This window comes from Carassius auratus, unplaced genomic scaffold, assembly GCF_003368295.1.
Source record: "Carassius auratus strain Wakin unplaced genomic scaffold, ASM336829v1 scaf_tig00017499, whole genome shotgun sequence".
NCBI lineage: Eukaryota > Metazoa > Chordata > Actinopteri > Cypriniformes > Cyprinidae > Carassius > Carassius auratus.
Genome location: NW_020524791.1, coordinates 39,129 through 56,321, shown reverse-complemented (window position 1 = coordinate 56,321; position 17,193 = coordinate 39,129). Strand labels below are relative to the sequence as shown.

At 40.1% G+C, this 17,193-nt stretch overlaps 2 protein-coding genes across 6 annotated transcripts in view; both read right to left on the bottom strand.

Annotated features, from left to right (window-relative positions):
- Positions 1 to 474: 474 nt before the first annotated feature.
- On the bottom strand, positions 475 to 5,243 carry LOC113075703 (uncharacterized). 4 transcript variants are annotated; one of them, XM_026248386.1, is made up of 4 exons: positions 4,798 to 5,243; positions 4,373 to 4,705; positions 3,886 to 3,954; positions 475 to 650 (listed from the first exon to the last, which is right to left on the bottom strand). In XM_026248386.1, the coding sequence occupies exons 1-4, from the start codon at positions 4,856 to 4,858 to the stop codon at positions 484 to 486; spliced, it is 630 nt and encodes a 209-aa protein (XP_026104171.1). In that variant the 5' UTR covers positions 4,859 to 5,243; the 3' UTR covers positions 475 to 483. The 4 variants fall into 4 exon arrangements, with proteins under 4 accessions (XP_026104171.1, XP_026104172.1, XP_026104173.1 ...); XM_026248387.1 differs by having other exon boundaries at positions 4,373 to 4,737; positions 4,798 to 5,240; XM_026248388.1 differs by having other exon boundaries at positions 4,373 to 4,731; positions 4,798 to 5,240.
- A 5,710-nt stretch (positions 5,244 to 10,953) lies between these two features.
- LOC113075702 (uncharacterized) overlaps positions 10,954 to 17,193 on the bottom strand; it is a 39,183-nt gene continuing 32,943 nt past the window's right edge. Inside the window, exons 1-4 of one of the 2 annotated variants that reach the window (XM_026248384.1) lie at positions 12,476 to 12,648; positions 12,031 to 12,372; positions 11,644 to 11,697; positions 10,954 to 11,450 (exon numbers count right to left, since the gene is read on the bottom strand). In XM_026248384.1, the coding sequence (XP_026104169.1) occupies positions 11,278 to 11,450; positions 11,644 to 11,697; positions 12,031 to 12,372; positions 12,476 to 12,536 (630 nt within the window). In that variant the 5' untranslated portion in view covers positions 12,537 to 12,648 and the 3' untranslated portion in view covers positions 10,954 to 11,277. Of the gene's footprint in view, positions 11,451 to 11,643; positions 11,698 to 12,030; positions 12,373 to 12,475; positions 12,649 to 17,193 lie in introns of those variants that run through there. The other variant, XM_026248383.1, reaches the window with a different exon arrangement.

The window sequence follows — 17,193 nt, the reverse complement described above, 5'->3', positions numbered from 1 at the left end:
GGAAGAGTCAACTCTGAACCACTGAAATTAGTCATTTGTTCACATGTCACAAGTTACCACATTTGCATGATTAATCATTTCGGCCCATACAATGTATTTTTTTCTATTGCTACAAATATATCTGTGCAACTGGTTTTATGCTCCAGGGACACATGTCTGACCAATCAGAGCAGAGCAGCCTCACACAAAGGAGGGGTTTAGAAAGATGAATTTTCGAACTAATCGTTTGAGAATCATGCACACAAGAGTCAATGAAAGTGTTGTTTTTTGATCTTGCATGCATGTGAACCTGCTGTTGAGAACTCTCAAAACCAAATTATGAACTTTTCAAATAGCTTAAAAGGGGCACTTTAATGTTCCTCGAGAGTTTTACCACAACATAAGTCTAAATGAGATCTGAAGCCACCATCAATGATAACATACAGCAATGCTGATTATTGTGAAAAATAAAGCACACAAATTCAGTGTCATTCAGTTATTTTTTTAATCAGTCAGAACAGCACGTTTAGCTGCGGCCCATCCTTTCTGCCAACCGTAACAGTGAATGATTCCTCCTGCAACGACTGTAGCCAGAAAAAACATAAAGACAGCCAGACCAACACCACCGAACACCATCACACGCTCCGTCAGCATCACCTCCACTGTAGAGGCTACAGACAAACAGAGAAACCAATCAAACTACAGAATAAAGAAACACAGATCATTCAGACACTGATACAGATCAGTCGTGCTGGGTCTGAGCTGTGATAAAATCACACTCAAATTACATCTGTGATGCACATTCTGTAATAATGTGACAAGTAATTATGTTGCTCAGTAAATATGAACGGTTTCCTTTCAGTCGGTCACTCTCGACGCCACATCGTTGACCGACAAAAATGGGATATCACTTCGATAGACCAATCTACTTCGAGTGTAAACTAAACAAGCCAATGCACATCGGCATGCGATTATTGCATCCAGCTGCCGCTATTCACAGCGTGAGTATAAGAAGGCAGCAGGTGCAATGCATACCAGCTTTTCGCTTGGGAGTCGAGCGTTAGAATTGTTCTGCTCAACCATGTCAGGTTTGGTCCCTGTTTTTCACCTCGCTGCCCCACTGCTGGTACAGCTGTGGTTCCACTGGTACCACTTGTATGGTTTCTAAGCACCTGGTCAGCACTAACCAGTCCGTCTCTCTGGCTTCTGCGGACCATCAGCCTCGGTTATGCGATTCAGTTCGCCCAACGTCCCCCCAAGTTAAGCGGTACCCACTTCACTACAGTGAAAGCGTCCGATGTCCCTGTTCTGCGGAAAGAGAAGAAGGACGCGATAGAGCCGGTCCCTCCAGACGATATGAGGATGGGGTTTTATAGCCCTTACTTCATTATACCCAAGAAAAGCGATTCGCCAAGAGGACGCCCGTAGATGGCCGATTGCGGTCATGCTTTCCTATCTGCAGCAAGGGCAAGAGTGAAGGCTGTCTCCCTCAACCCTCAAAGTCCAGGTTGCCGCTATTGCTGTGTATCATGACCCCGCGAATGAGGAGTCTTTAGGTAAGCATGACCTCATTGTCATTGTCATACCCTCTTGGGACCTGACTCTAGTGCTTAAATCACTACAGCAAGGCCTATTCGAGCCTTTGCATTCAGTTGAGGTAAAGTTTCTTTCATTGGAAACTCTGCTCCTGCTTGCACTGGCCTCCATCAAGAGGGTAGGGGACCTGCATGCATTTTCGGTTGACAATTCGTGCTTAGAGTTTGGGCCAGCTGACTCCCATGTAATTCTGAGGCCCTGGCCTGGCTACGTGCCCAAGGTTCACACTACACCCTTCAAAGACCAAGTGGTGAACCTGCAAGCGCTGCCTCTGTCCCATCCGATCATTGAGATGCTATGTAGATCGGGCACAAAGCTTCAAGACCTCAGACCAGCTCTTTGTCTGTTACGGAGGCCGGCAGAAGGGGAGTGCCATCTCTAAGCAGAGGATGGCCCTCTGGATTATGGATGCCATAACCCTGGCTTTCCAGGCACAGGGTGTGCCCTGCCCATTCAGGTTGCGAGCTCACTCAACTAGAAGTGTTGCATCCTCCTGGGCGCTGGCTCATGGCGCCTCGCTGACAGAAATTTGTAGAGCGGCGAGCTGGGCGACCCCTTACACGTTCGCTAGGTTCTATAGTCTTTGTGTAGAGCCGGTATCCTCCTGTGTTCTCACTTCAAATGGGTAGTGGCACTGAGAGGCCCTTGTTAGTGTCGGCTTGAGTGTACGCACTGTAGACCCTGTTGAGATCCTCCATCACCCTAGGCAGCTGGACACGGCAGAACCCTTGAGGACCTTGGAAGGCTGGGTTCCATATTGAGACCTAAGCAGTACTCGTATGTGTGTAGTCCACGGTATAGCCTTAGAGCCTGTGTTTCCCCGGCAGGCTTCTGCCTTCCCAATAGGGTTTTAACCACCTCAAATTTTTCCATATACACCTAAACTGATGCTATATATGTATTTGCTCCCGAGACCTCCTTCGGGAAGTATGGGGCTTCCGCAGCGTCCCTGTTCCAAGCGGAACGGGTACATTTTCCCAGTGTTATCCAGTCTCAACCAGTGAAGTAGTGCTTTGACGATGCTGAGTGGAATTACTTACCTTACCTGGAATTACCCTGGCCAACACCTAATAGGGGTGCAGGCGGCTCGCACAGGACACTGGAAGGGGCAGCACCCATGGCGCTTTGATAGGGATCCCATTTTCATCAGCCACACGTATGGTAACCCTCGTTCCCTGAAGGAGGGAATGGAGACACCACGTCCTGTTATAATAATAATAATAATAATTCTTTACACTTATATAGCTCTTTTCTAGACACTCAAAGTGCTTTACATAGACAGGGGGTATCTCCTCATCCACCACCAGTGTGCAGCATCCACCTGGATGATGCGACGGCAGCCATATTGCGCCAGAACGCCCACCACACATCAGCTTACTGGTGGAGAGGAGACAGAGTGATGAAGCCAGTCAGAGGACATGGGGATTGTTAGGAGGCCATGATGGTCAGAGGCCAATGGGCAAATTTAGCCAGGATGCCGAGGTCACACCTCTACTCTTTCCGAAAAACATCCTGGGATTTTTAATGACCACAGAGAGTCAGGACCTCGGTTTAACATCTCATCCGAAGGACGGTGCTTGTTGACAGTATAGTGTCCCCATCACTACACTGGGGCGCTAGGACCCACACAGACCACAGGGTGAGCACCCCCTGCTGGCCTCACTAGCACCTCTTCCAGCAGCAACCTAGTTTTCTCAGAGGTCTCCCATTCAGGTACTGACCAGGCTCAGCCCTGCTTAGCTTCAGTGGGCAATCGGTCTTGGGCTCCAGTGTGATATGGCTGCCATATCAGATATGGCTGCTGACTCCTGTTGCAATCGTTGTTGTACCACTGCTGATCTGCTGGGTCTCCGGCTCAGCTCCTCAGTGAAAACCTGGTATGCATTGCACCTGCTGCCTTCTTATACTCACGCTGTGATCAGCGGCAGCTGGGTGCAATAATTGCATGCCAATGTGCATTGACTCATTTAGTTTAAACTCGAAGTAGATTGGTCTGTTGAAGCGATATAACATTTTCGGCGGTCACCGACGAGGTGTCTCCATTCCCTCCTTCAGGGAACGAGGGTTACCATACGTAACCGAGACGTTACCTTTATTTAAACAGAATAAATGTCATTTTTATAGATTCATGAAGAACATCCATGTAATATTTCCATTGGACAAAGGGATCTTTAGAGTATCAAAATATGTTTATCCTATAAAATAATAAACTAATGCACTTGACACCTGAAATAAAAATAATGTAAAAAAAAATATAAATAATTTCCTGAAATTAAATAAAATATGAGTAAGAATGATCTCTGCTCTCACCTGTGATCTCATCATCCTCTGGAGGATCTGTGATGGACTGAACCTTTTCTTCTCTGTCTGTCAACTTGTCTGAAATATTGAAAATATATGAACACTTCAGATTCAATATTATTATAACAGCAAACTCCTCAATAACACACATGATTTGAATAATCATTCATATCTGGAGCACAAACACTGCATAAAAAGAAGCAATTTCACAGAATCTTTCAATCACACAAAAAAATTCTTTATAAAGAAAAACGGTTCTATAGATTATTCAAATGTTCTTCACAGTATATAAAACAATACTTCTTTATGAACTGATCACTAGAAGGTTTTTGGGGAAACAAAAATGGTTCTTCTGCGACATTGCAGTTAAAAAAACACTTTTATGGAAAGTTAATTAGTAACGTATATGATTGAAATAAATTGAGAAACAGTCAAATAATTTTCAGCATTTAAAAACATTATGAAGATTTAAGAGAAATTGAAGAGCTGTACTAACCCTCCATCACTAGTCTGATGGGTTTGTTGAAGAACATGATTAAATTCGTTGTTCCACAGAAATAAAGACCTGAATCTGACTCCGTTAGTCCAATAATATCTAGTGATGCTGTGATGCTCTCCACATCTCCATGAACTCTCATGCGATTGTTTTGAGAGTATTGAATGTTCAGTGATGGCCAGTTCTTGGCAGACAGCAGCAGTGTTAGTCGTCCAGATTCAGGATTCTGGTGATACCAGGCCATTTCAAATCTGTAGGTGAATTGTTCTTTTATGCTGCAGTTCAGAGTGATGCTTTCATTCTGCCGGAATCTTAACAGAGTCACATTATGTTCTGAAACATCTGGAAAACATCATAAACTGACCCTTAATATTTAAGAATTAAAAAAAGCAATGAAGTGAAATTGTAAAGTAGAATATATTTACCGCTGGAGCTGATCTGAACAATCAAGTATGAAAAAACACAAAAGAGCATGATCTTCTCCATTGTCTTTCGTCTGTAAAAACATTGATCAAACTGCAGATTTCCTTTCAGTGCAGAAACATTAAACCACAACGTGTTTCCACTTCCTTTCTTAACACTGTGAAAATCATCAAGCTATCTCAAACTCTTCGAACCAATGGCCTTAATTTTTAAAACCAATAAATATGAGTACTGTAAACTCCTAAACATTGTAGGACAATTTTTTAATTGTCGTTTAGTCAATTATAGGTTTATTTCACTCAGTCTGTTTGAATTCAGGTAATACACATAAGTCTAAAAGCTATATTGGTACTTAAATGGTTTAAGTTAATCAAACTCAAAATAATAAAGTTACATACTCCTCTCTTCTGGTGGTACAATTTTTACAAATGTGACTGCGAGTGTGAAAGCGATGGCAGAGAGGAAGGGTGTTGTCCGTGCTGACTTTCTGTTCCTCACACAAAGCTGTCATATGACTTCAGGCAAATGAAGATACATCTCACTTATAATCTATAGATTCATATTAAAGGGCTACTACTACTTGTTGCATGGATTATACTTTCATGATAGTGGTCTTTTTCAGTATTGGCTTTTTTATGTATAATGTCAAATTGCATTTACATTACCAAAGTGATTACTTTAATGTTTAGATAAAATAAATGGCATTAAAATTCAATGTAAAAATTAATGCAAAATGACTTTTAAAGGCAGTAATTTATAATTATTTTTGTATAGCATTTTGGTCAGTGTAAGCTGAGTTGATCATAATGAATTCATTTGTTTCAGGATTTCAAATTATTTCAAAGTATTTCCCAAAAGAAAGACAGCACACACACTTATTCATTCACACTTGTTTCTGTTCATTTATAGTCACATACTGTATGTTTTACTGTTGGTCTACATCACAATTAGAAAGAATTTCTATAATTCGTCCATCAAAAATACGACCGTGACATGATTTCTTAGTTTTACTGCTGATTATTTGACAACACATTTAACACTGAAGACCCTATTTGAACAAGTTTTCCATGAAACAGATGACATTTGTACGTTCTCATGAACTCTAGAGCTTCGCCACAACAGAAGTCTGAGATCTGGCCAACAGAACCACATCTGAATCACACTGGTGAGCCACAGCTGGTGTGACAGTAACTGTGTCTTCCTGCAATGATTATAGGCAGAAAACAGTGTCACTTCATCTACAGACAGACAGAAAACATTCAGAAACCAGCTTTCATTAAACAACAGAATCAAGTCAGACAGATTCTGATCGATTGTGCTGAGACTGAACTGTGATGAAATCATGCTGAAATTACATCTGTGAAGCACTTTCTGTAATAATGTGACAAGCTGTTAGGCTCAGTAACATAAACAGTTACACTCTTAAAAAAAATGTTTTTAATTGGATTTGATAGTCCTGTGAAGAATCTTTAATATCCACAGAATCTTTCCATTGGACAAAAGGTTCTTATAATCTGCATACTTTATAACTTATACACTAATGCACTTTCACTGGTTTGCACTCTATCTGCCGTGTGCCTTGCGCTGCTTTATTTAACTTTATATTTTTTTTTTACATTCCCTTATTTTATAGCTGTATCTTATATTTTATATTTGATCTAGATTTTTGACAATAAGGAGACCAACTCCTTTCCCTTCCATGAAAAATGTTTGTGGTGATGAGATGACAGTGAAAGTGACAGACAACATGATGGGTAGTAAAAAAGTATTAAGCAAAAAAGTATTAATCTTTCCGTTGTGATGCAGCGTGCTTTCTTCATGTTTGCCGGGAAATTGTTTTTCTTGGTGTCGGCCTGGTTGCTTTCTATCGGCTCTGTGGACTCACAGATAGGCTTATTGGGAGCTGGTGCAGACGAGGCTTTAATGAACCTGGCCTTACAGTACACCTCTCGCCAGCTCTTATCCCTGAAGCGGAATTACTACCTGTCGGGGGACACCTATGACCGCTGTGGCAGGGCTGGATTACTGCGGCCCAAGCGGTATATTCATCGGAGCACAGGACGAAGCTACATCTCTTCCTCGTCATCCTCCATCCCAGTTTTGAACTGCTGACGAAGGACTACAAGACTGTCATCCTCCGGGGCTGATCTTACTAACTTTTCTGCTCTGCCGTATGAGCGGCAGTTCTGTGATGCGGCGTCTACAAGCCCTGTGAACAACAAAGCTCTATTACTGGCGGATTTTATTATCGACAAGAAGCTGGACTTGTTTTTCATCACGGAAACATGGCACAAACAGGACGATGGTTTTCTTTTTAATCAGCTGACTCCAGCGGGCTTTGGACTCATTGACGTTTCACGAACTACAGGTAGAGGTGGTGGTTTTATAGTTCTTTACAAACTGCAATACAAGATTCACCCTGTGTCCGTTCCTCCTTTTAAAACTTTTGAATGTCTTGTTTTAAATGTGTCTGATACTCACTCTGCTCTCCATTCTGCCATGGTCACTATCTACCGACCTCCTAAACTGAATAAGGACTTTCTGTCTGAGTTTGCTGATCTTCTTTCTATATTGTCCGTCAGATTTAAGAGAATTTTGATTCTGGGTGATTTTAACTTGCATGTAGATCAGAAAGCCTGTCTCTTGGCCAAAGATTTTCTATCACTCTTGGACTGTTTTAATTTTTCTCAGTTTGTAAATGTCCCCACTCACTGTAAAGGACACACGTTAGATTTAATTATTGCAAATGACTCATCTCTTTCTAATCTCTCTTTTGTGGATGCTGGACTTTCTGATCATCTAGCTATCTTTTTTAATATTGAGACATTTCATTCTAGTAGAGAGACTTCACAAATTATTTCTTTCCGTAAATGGCAATCAATTGATCATGTTACCTTTGCAAACTCGATTGTCTCTTCTTTAGTTGGCATGTCTTCTGCTCCTCTTGAGGATAAAATCTCAGCATTCAATAATGTCCTCATAGCCAACTTGGACATCTTTGCACCCATAAAAATACGTAATGTTTCATTTGCACAGTCAGCCCCCTGGTATAATGGTGACTTGCGTAGACAGAAGGCTGTGTGTCGGAAATTAGAGCGAAAATGTCCTCACTCTGGTTTAAATGTGTTCCACCAGGCATGGAAAGATTGCTTGTCAAACTACAGAGTAGCCATTGAAACTGCAAGATCTGCCTATTTCTCAAACATTATTGATAATAATCAAAGCAATCCCAGCAAGCTCTTTCATACAATTAACAGTCTGCTTAAAGCAGATGGGGTCAGTTCTCTGACTTTATCTGACGGGCTGTGTAATGAGTTTCTCAAATCTTTCAGTGAAAAAATGTACAATATTCGCACAAATATCCATTCTTTGCAGTCTGCAGATCTAGCAGTTAATACTCCTAGGTTCTCTGGCATTCCTTTATCCAAATTTACTTTATTACAACCTGAGATGCTCTGCAACCAGGTTTCTGGTATGAAAGCTACCACTTGCATACTTGATCCCATGCCTGGTAGCCTGTTTAAATCCTGTTTTGGTCCTTTATGTCCCTCAGTTCTTGCTATAATAAATGACTCTTTGTCAACTGGGGAGGTGCCAGCAGCACTTAAAACTGCTGCGGTTACTCCCGTTTTAAAAAAGCAAAATTCTGATGTGAAAAATCTGTCAAATTATCGTCCAATCTCAAATCTATCATTTCTGTCTAAAATCTTGGGGGGTGTGGTTGCAGCTCAATTAAACAAACACTTAATTGAAAATAAACTATTTGAGCCACATCAATCAGGATTTCGAAAATTACACAGCACTGAGGCCCCGTCCACACGGAGACGGAGCTTACCCCAATCTGATCTTTTTTTTCCTCGTCTCAAGAAATATCCGCGTCCACACGAAACCACATAATGATGTAGTATACATGCCAGACCAGTATGTGGCGCTGTAATTCTGCCACAGAGATACACTAAAAACAGAGAAGAAGACTTGGACTATGCTCATAAACCTTGTGCGTGGTACACAAACGAACATGGAACAATACATTTATTAATCAGTGTTAATGTTAGTTAATAAAAAGACAATCGTTCAGTGTTTGTTCATGTTTTTGTTGCTGTTATGTGATGTAGAGGTGACTGACTAGGGGGAAGATGTGGGCTGATGACGTCATCGTTTCAGAAAATATACGGATTAGCCGTCCAGACGAAAACGCATAGACGGCGTTTTCAAATTTATCCACTCTGGGACCCGGTTTCAAAAAATAGCGGTTTCACCTTATGAAAACGCCGGATCCGTGTGGACGAAATGCCTATCCGATAAAAAATTTGTGCGTATTCACAGAAACGCGTCTCCGTGTGGACAGGGCCTGAGACTGCGTTGGTGAAAGTCGCTAATGACTTACTAATTGCCTCCGACTCCGGCTCCACGTCCATTCTCATTCTCTTGGATCTCAGTTCAGCCTTCGATACTATTGACCATGCCCTACTACTTAATCGCCTCGAACATGTATTTGGCTTGTCAGAGACTGTTCTTGACTGGTTCAAGTCCTATTTCACTGACCGTAGTCAATTTGTTTTTATGGGTGGTTATAGGTCCAAGGTTGGTTCTGTTCATACGGGTGTTCCACAAGGGTCAGTCTTGGGTCCTCTACTCTTTAGTATGTACATCTTTCCACTTGGTCAATTATTACAATCTATTAACCTTAACTATCACTTTTATGCTGATGATACACAGATTTAAATCCATACTAGACCGGGTCAGCAAGTGAACGTTGGGAATCTTTCTAACTGTATTGCTGAGATAAAGATTTGGATGTCCAATAATTTCTAAACGGCTCAAAAACAGAAGTCATGCTCCTTGGATCTTCACGCTCTGTTGCCTTGGCGTGACTGAGTTAACTGAGCTGCTGCATCCATGCCACCAGCAGGATATTGAAAGACATTGCAAATCAGTTGAGTGAAATAATTGTATGACCGATGAACGTGTCATGATCCAAAACTGCTGTAGGCCATTTAAGTGCCTTTCCTGTCAGCAAAGTCCTTATAAAGGGACATTTCACATGGTCCTGACTAAAAACTTGAGGTTGATTTGAAAAATAGATATACAGTTGTCAGGAGAACCATCAAATTTATCTGGTAGAGCAAATCTCACAGAGTCAGGTTATGGGGCAGGAAGTGAATGAACATACTGTGTCAAGTGTTCATTGGCACCTTATAGTGTCATTAACTGAGTTTGAAAACCCTTGAGCAGATAATTTTGTTACACAATGGTTGACAGGAGTTGAGAGACCTCCGTTGGATCTGCTGGAACCTGGTGAAGTATTCTGTAAGGAAGAGGTAGGCCTAATAGATTCTATATGTGGGTCTTTATTGAATTATCTGTGCTCCAAGTACTAATAACAATCATATCTCCAAGTCAGGTCACTGACATGAGTCAGAGTATGGAGAAAATATCCAATTGCAGATAAATCCAAAACAGTAATCCAGAAACGGGAGTCAGGAGAACAAAAGCAATGGCCATAACAATAAACAATATAAATCTCATAGAAGAACGCTTAGTAAAGCAGAGGAAATGGCAATACTTCGCAAAATTGGAGTGGAAACACATGGCTTAAATACATGGTAACAGGAACTGTGGTAATGTGGTAATGTGTCAGGAAACAGGAAGTGGACAGAGTTCAATATTCAGCTGAGAGCTCCTTCTGAAGGATGGGAGCATGATCAGATGCTACAAAGGATAGATTCACAAATGACATTTCTCTCATTAATTACTCAACCTTTTTTATTCTACTCTATTTTATTTAATATTTTATTGTAATTTGTCATTATTTTTATATAGTCAGTGTAAGCTGAGTGTAAATGTATTCACTAATTTACTTACCCTCATGTTGTTACGCTCCCCAAGACTTTCATTCATCCTCAGAACAGAGCTGAAGATATTTGAAATCAAACCACAGCATTTCACCAGCAAAGATAAGATTTATCAGAAAACTGATCAGAAGTAAATTACTGGAACTAGTGAAATCACAAAATGAACATGATAAAAGCATGTAGTTTAATTAGAGATATAAAACAAAGCATTGATGTTATATCAGTTTCACAATAATAAGTGATACAGTGATCATAATAAATGAATTTGTTTCAGGATTGCAATTTAGTCACAGAGAAATAAAGTGGTACACACAAACTTATTCATTCACAACTGTTTCTGTTTAATTACAGTTACAGACAGTATGTTTAGGTCTACATCACATTTACAAACAATTATCATTTCTATAATTTTTCATCAAAAATACGACTGTGACATGATTTCTTAGTTTTACTGCTATTTGTTCAGAAATATTTCATTTTGTTTGAACAAGTTTGTGCCATGAACAGATAAAACAGACGTCTATGAGATCTGGCTGACAGAAACACATCTGAATCACATCGGTGAGTCTGGTGTAAAGTATAAAATGCTGATTATTGTGATAGAGTCAAAAATAAATCTCACAAATGTCATTTAGGTGAGTTTTGAACATTCAGACCAGCATGTTCGGCTGCGGTCCATCCTTTCCGCCAACCGTGACAGTAAATGTTTCTTCCTACAATGATTATAACCAGAAAACACAGAAACACAGCCAAACCAACACCACTGAACATCAGCACACGCTCCGTCAGCGTCACTTCATCTACAGACAGACAGAAAACATTCAGAAACCAGCTTTCATTAAACAACAGAATCAAGTCAGACAGATTCTGATCGATTGTGCTGAGATTGAACTGTGATGAAATCATGCTGAAATTACATCTGTGAAGCACTTTCTGTAATAATGTGACAGTCACGATGCTATGAACAGTTACACTCTTAAAAAAAGTTCTCACCTGTGATCTCTTCCTCTGGAGGATCTGTGACGGACTGAACTTTGTCTTCTCGGTCTGAAAATATATGAAATATATGATCACTTCAGATTTATGATCACTCCTCAACAACACACAAGATTTCAAGAATCATTCATGTCTGGAGCACAAACACTGCATAAAAAAAACAATGTGTTTTTTTAAAGTGGATTTAAAAATTAGATGATTAAAATGTTCTTCACACTTAGAAAACAATGTTTTTTTTTAAGAACTGATCACTAGAAGGTTCTTTGGGGAAACAGAAATGATTCTTGTATGGCATTGCAGTGGAAAAAAATATCACTTTAGAGTGTAGTCGGTTACTAGTGATGATGAAAATTTGAGAGAAATGGAGAAGTCAGCAGTACTAACCCTCGATCTGTAGTCTGAAAGGTTTCTCAAAGTGCATGTCTGAATACCATGATCTTCTTCCACAGAAATAAAGACCTGAATCTGACTCCATTAGTCCAGTCATAACTAGCGAGACTATTTTTGTTCTTCTGTCTTCTTTAACTGTAACGCGAGTGTTTTCATGCTTTGCATTTAGCTCTTTTTTCTTGTCCATGGCTAAGGCAAATATCAGCAGTGTTAGTTGTCCAGATTCAGGATTCTGGTGATACCAGGCTATTTCATCATTGTATGTCATGTTGCAGTTCAGAGTGATGGTTTCATTCAGCTGAAATCTCAACAGAGTCACATTATGTTCTGAAGCATCTGGAAAACATCATAAACTGATTATTTGAAATTATTAAAACATTAATTATATTTAATGATAATAAGCTCAATGATGTGAAATTGTAAAGTAGAATATGTTTACCGCTGGAGCTGATCTGAACAATCAAGAATGAAAAAACACAAAAGAGCATGATCTTCTCCATTGTCTTTCGTCTGTAAAAGCATTGATCAAACTGCAGATTTCCTTTCAGTGCAGAGACATTAAACCACAACGTGTTTCCACTTCTGATGTGCAGCTCAAGCAAACGTCTGCTGCCAACCACAGCTGCAAAAACAACCCCAGTTCATTTTGGTTATTTATTATCTTCAATATTATGTTTTACCAATTAATGAGCATGCAACATATTTAACTGAAACCACACTTTTATCCGAAAAGTGAAAACATAAATGAAGTGCTTAGCGAACTGGTTTAGTTGGGAACCAGTGTTGTTCTGGTGACACATTAATACACAGAGATCCACGGAGAAATAAATCAGCACTAATGTCTTTTTGTTTTATTGACACAGTATTTTTCAGTATTGCTTAAAGTGCTATGTATATAAATTAACTTCCCTTACGAAAGGAAAATATATTTACCAATATATTTCTTAAAATATATAGTGATATATTGTAACCTTTTTATTTTCTAATATATTATATATTTGGATACATTTAATAATAAATTGATGATACATTTATTATATAATATATTGCAAAATATACAAATGATTGCTGCTTTCAATATATTGCAATATATTGGAAAAAATAAATATTAAATCCCATATATAAGAATATATGCCTAATATATTACATGATATTTTACAATATACTGAAATATATTTTTGTTTCATAATGGTTGACTGGATATTATTAAAACTGATGCGACCGGTTCTTGACTCGAGTCAGTCTGTTGTTCGTTATCTGTCTCGGCTCGGTGTTCATCTTCAGTTCTCTCTTCACAGCAGTTCAGTCAGTGTACTGTTTGAGTACATGAATTACTCCGGGATATTGGTTTGTTTTAACTCAGAGAGAGTGTCAGCCACATTAAAAAAGTTAACAGCTTAAGTCATTTGTGGATTAATGCGCATTTGAGATGTGAACCGTTTAAAACGATTCAGTTCGATTCAGTGAAGAAGATCCAGTTACATCGAATGATTCATTCCTGAACCAGATATCACAAACTGCTTTGTTTTGAACTCTCTCCCAACAGACACGGAAGAGAAGTCAATGCTGAATAAAGTCGTAGTTTTTGCTATTTTTGAACCAAAATGTATTTTCGATGCTTCAAAAAATTCTAACTGACCCTCTGAAGTCACATGGACTACTTTGATTATGTTTTTCTTACCTTTCTGGACATGGACAGTATACCGTACACATATGGCGTTATTTCCCTGTCAAATGTCGAGAGCGCATTATTGTACTGTGAAATTACATTAATATAATGTGCGGAGCACAAATCTCTCTGCTCACAAGCGGGAACTGGGTGCGCGCTCTCAGATACACGTTGCTCTTGTAATAATTTTCTCTGGACTCGCTCAGAGAGTATGCCTGCACTTAAAACGTGTTCAGTGCAATTGCAAATCTCTCCTCTTCGCTTAAAAGTAAGCGTGTATGTGCTTAGACTGTGTCCCATGGCCAAGTACTCTTCTCTTCGATTTATTTCTCTTTGCTCTTGGCATAAACGCTGTTAAAACAGAAACAACCAATCAGAAATAGGCTTCAACGACTGACCAATGGAAACGTGACATCGTACATGGAATCTTATTGGTTGATATTGAACCGCACATGGAACACATGGAATAAATTCACTGAAGTTCAATCAAAGGTGCTTTCACACCTGCCTCATTTAGTTCGGTTGAATGTTACCAGAGTTCGTTTCCCCCTTTGGTGCGGTTCGTTTGGGCAGGTGTGAAAGCAGCAATCGCACTCGGGTGCGTACCAAAGGCGGACCAAACAAGCATACCAAGACCTGCTTGAAGAGGTGGTCTCAGTACGCTTTCAAACGAACTCTGGAGCGGTCCGTTTGTGGTCAGAACATGATCCGACCTCGAACAGACCCAACTGCTAAAAGTACTGATCATTTTTGGACTTAACCAGCTGCTGTAGTCAGCTGCACTGTGCATTATGGGATGAGGAATGATGAGGATGAGGATGAGCTCGTGGACAAACTTGAAGTAGTGAGGAGGTGCGGAGCCTCATTGAAATTTGGTCTGATGACCATGAGCATGTCAGAGTTAGGAAGAATTAATGCACGCCTCCGCTTGAAGTTACGAGCGATGCCCGCTCGCCATTTGCAGTGCATTAGAACGTTGTTTTCAAGCCGCATCCGCGCTTCATTATTTAAATGTTTTGTTTGCATATTGTGGTGTATACAAACAATTTACTAGATTATGGCCAGGGACAAAACCAGCTTGTGCAGTCTTCTCTCCATAGTTTTGTTGTCTCCGTGATGTTTGCTGGCTTTCTCTCTTATGTTGGAATAGTCCCTCACGTAAATTCTGACCAATCGAAAAGCAGTTTCACTAGTTCACACTTACATATAATTAGCTGAGGTATGGTATGCGTATTTGGCGTGCTGTCCGGGGAAGGGCTCCGAGCTCGGGAATGGCCCAAACCTAGAGTACCCCCCCTTTCCCGTCTATTTATAAAGTGAACTCGAAGTGAGGAGATGGGGTGGTGGAGGGATGCTGATAAACCGTCAATGGATAGAGGTAAGTCAGCGATATTTATACTATGGGATTGATTACTTGATTATGGTCCACCTGTGTTGGTTAGGCTAAGTATCTGATGCGCTCTTCTCGAATCTTATTAATAAAATTACATTTAGGAAATACGTCATGGCCATTGAGTGATGTGGATGTTGTCATGTGACTGCATTTTGGTTCGTTTCAACTGGTTCGGATCAAAGCAATCAGTGTGGTGTGAAAAGGAACCAAAAAAGCTGAAAAATGCTACAATGTATAATTGTTTGCCCTTGGATCGGACCAAATGAACCGAACTAGAGATGTGAAAGCACCCCAAGACGAGCCGAGATGGATTTGCTGAATCGACGATCTCAGGTAACCAGTTTTATTTGTTTTGATGTTAAATATGTCAAATGTATCGTCAAAGTAGATAAATATAACGTGTGCTTTTTTGAAACAGCAGCAGAAACTCTGTATATTCATGCAGTGTGCACATGTCAAAAGAGTAAATCTGATCAGAAGCTTGTGACATGTACATTTTTATACCACTCAGTCAGTTTGAATTCAGGTAATACATTTTAGTATAAACAGCTATATAGCTACTTGCGGCCGGCAGCCATATCACCCTGGATCCCAAGACCGGTTGCCCACTGAAGCTAAGCAGGGCTGAGCCTGGTCAGTAACTGGATGGGAGACCTCCTGAGAAAACTAGGTTGCTGCTGGAAGAGGTGCTAGTGAGGCCAGCAGGGGGTGCTCACCCTGTGGTCTGTGTGGGTCCTAGCGCCCTAGTGTAGTGATGGGGACACTATACTGTCAACAAGCACCTACCTTCGGATGAGATGTTAAACCGAGGTCCTGACTCTCTGTGGTCATTAAAAATCCCAGGATGTCTTTCGAAAAGAGTAGAGGTGTGACCTCGGCATCCTGGCTAAATTCGCCCATTGGCCTCTGACCATAATGGCCTCCTAACAGTCCCCATATCTGCTGATTGGCTTCATCACTCTGTCTCCTCTCCACCAGTAAGCTGCTGTGTGGTGGGTGTTCTGGTGCACTATGGCTGCCGTCGCATCATCCAGGTGGATGCTGCACACTGGTTGTGGATGAGGAGATACCCCTATGTAAGCGCTTTGAGTGTCTAGAAAAGCGCTATATAAATGTAAGGAATTATTATTATTATTATTAAATGGTTTAAGTTAATCAAACTCAAGATAATAAAGCAACATAAGACTAAGCAAAAACTAACATTGGTACAAAGCAATGATGACAGAACAGGAGCGTATTCTTATGTATTTAGTGAAATATGACGTTTTTAAAATGTTTTTTAAGCATTAATCAGTGGGCTATATAGTCAAAAATATAAAATTTAAACAATATTATCAGACTTTAATAAGAACAGACTGTACAAACAAGGACGTTTAAAAGGATAGGTTCACAAATGAAATTTCTCTTATTAAGCTGTATGATGCAGGGATTCGGAGTAGAATGATTAATTGGATTAGGGACTTTCTGATATTACGGTGTATTCAGGTAAGAGTAGGTGGGAGTTTTTCTGAATCTGTGTTTGTAGATAATGGGACTCCGCAGGGTAGTGTAATTAGTCCAGTCCTGTTCAATATAATGGTTAATAATATGCAGATGATGGAGCATTGTGGAAAAGAGACCGTAATACTGGGTATTTATTTAAACAAATGCATTGTGCTTTGAATAAGGTGCAGGCTTGGAGTGATAAGTGGGGCTTTAGGCTATCATTGACAAAAATAAAGTATATGGTTTTTGGCAGGAAGAGGAATATAGAAAGTCTAGGTCTTGAGTTGTATGGGGAAACTCTTGAAAGAGTTGGGGTCTTCAAGTTTCTTGGGGTCTGGGTAGATGAAAATCTAACGTATAAAGAACATGTAAGTAGAATGGTGAGTAAATGTAAAAAGTAAAAAGTTATTAATATTTTGAGGTGTTTGATGAGATGCTCTTGGGGTGCAGACAGGAATCTTATGCTGATTATTTATAAAGCTATGATAAGATCAGTTTTTGATTATGGATGTCTTGCATATGGATCAGCAGCTGGATCCACACTTAGTAAGTTAGATGTGGTACAATCTAGGGAATCTTTGAGGATATGTACTGGGGCATTCCGGACAAC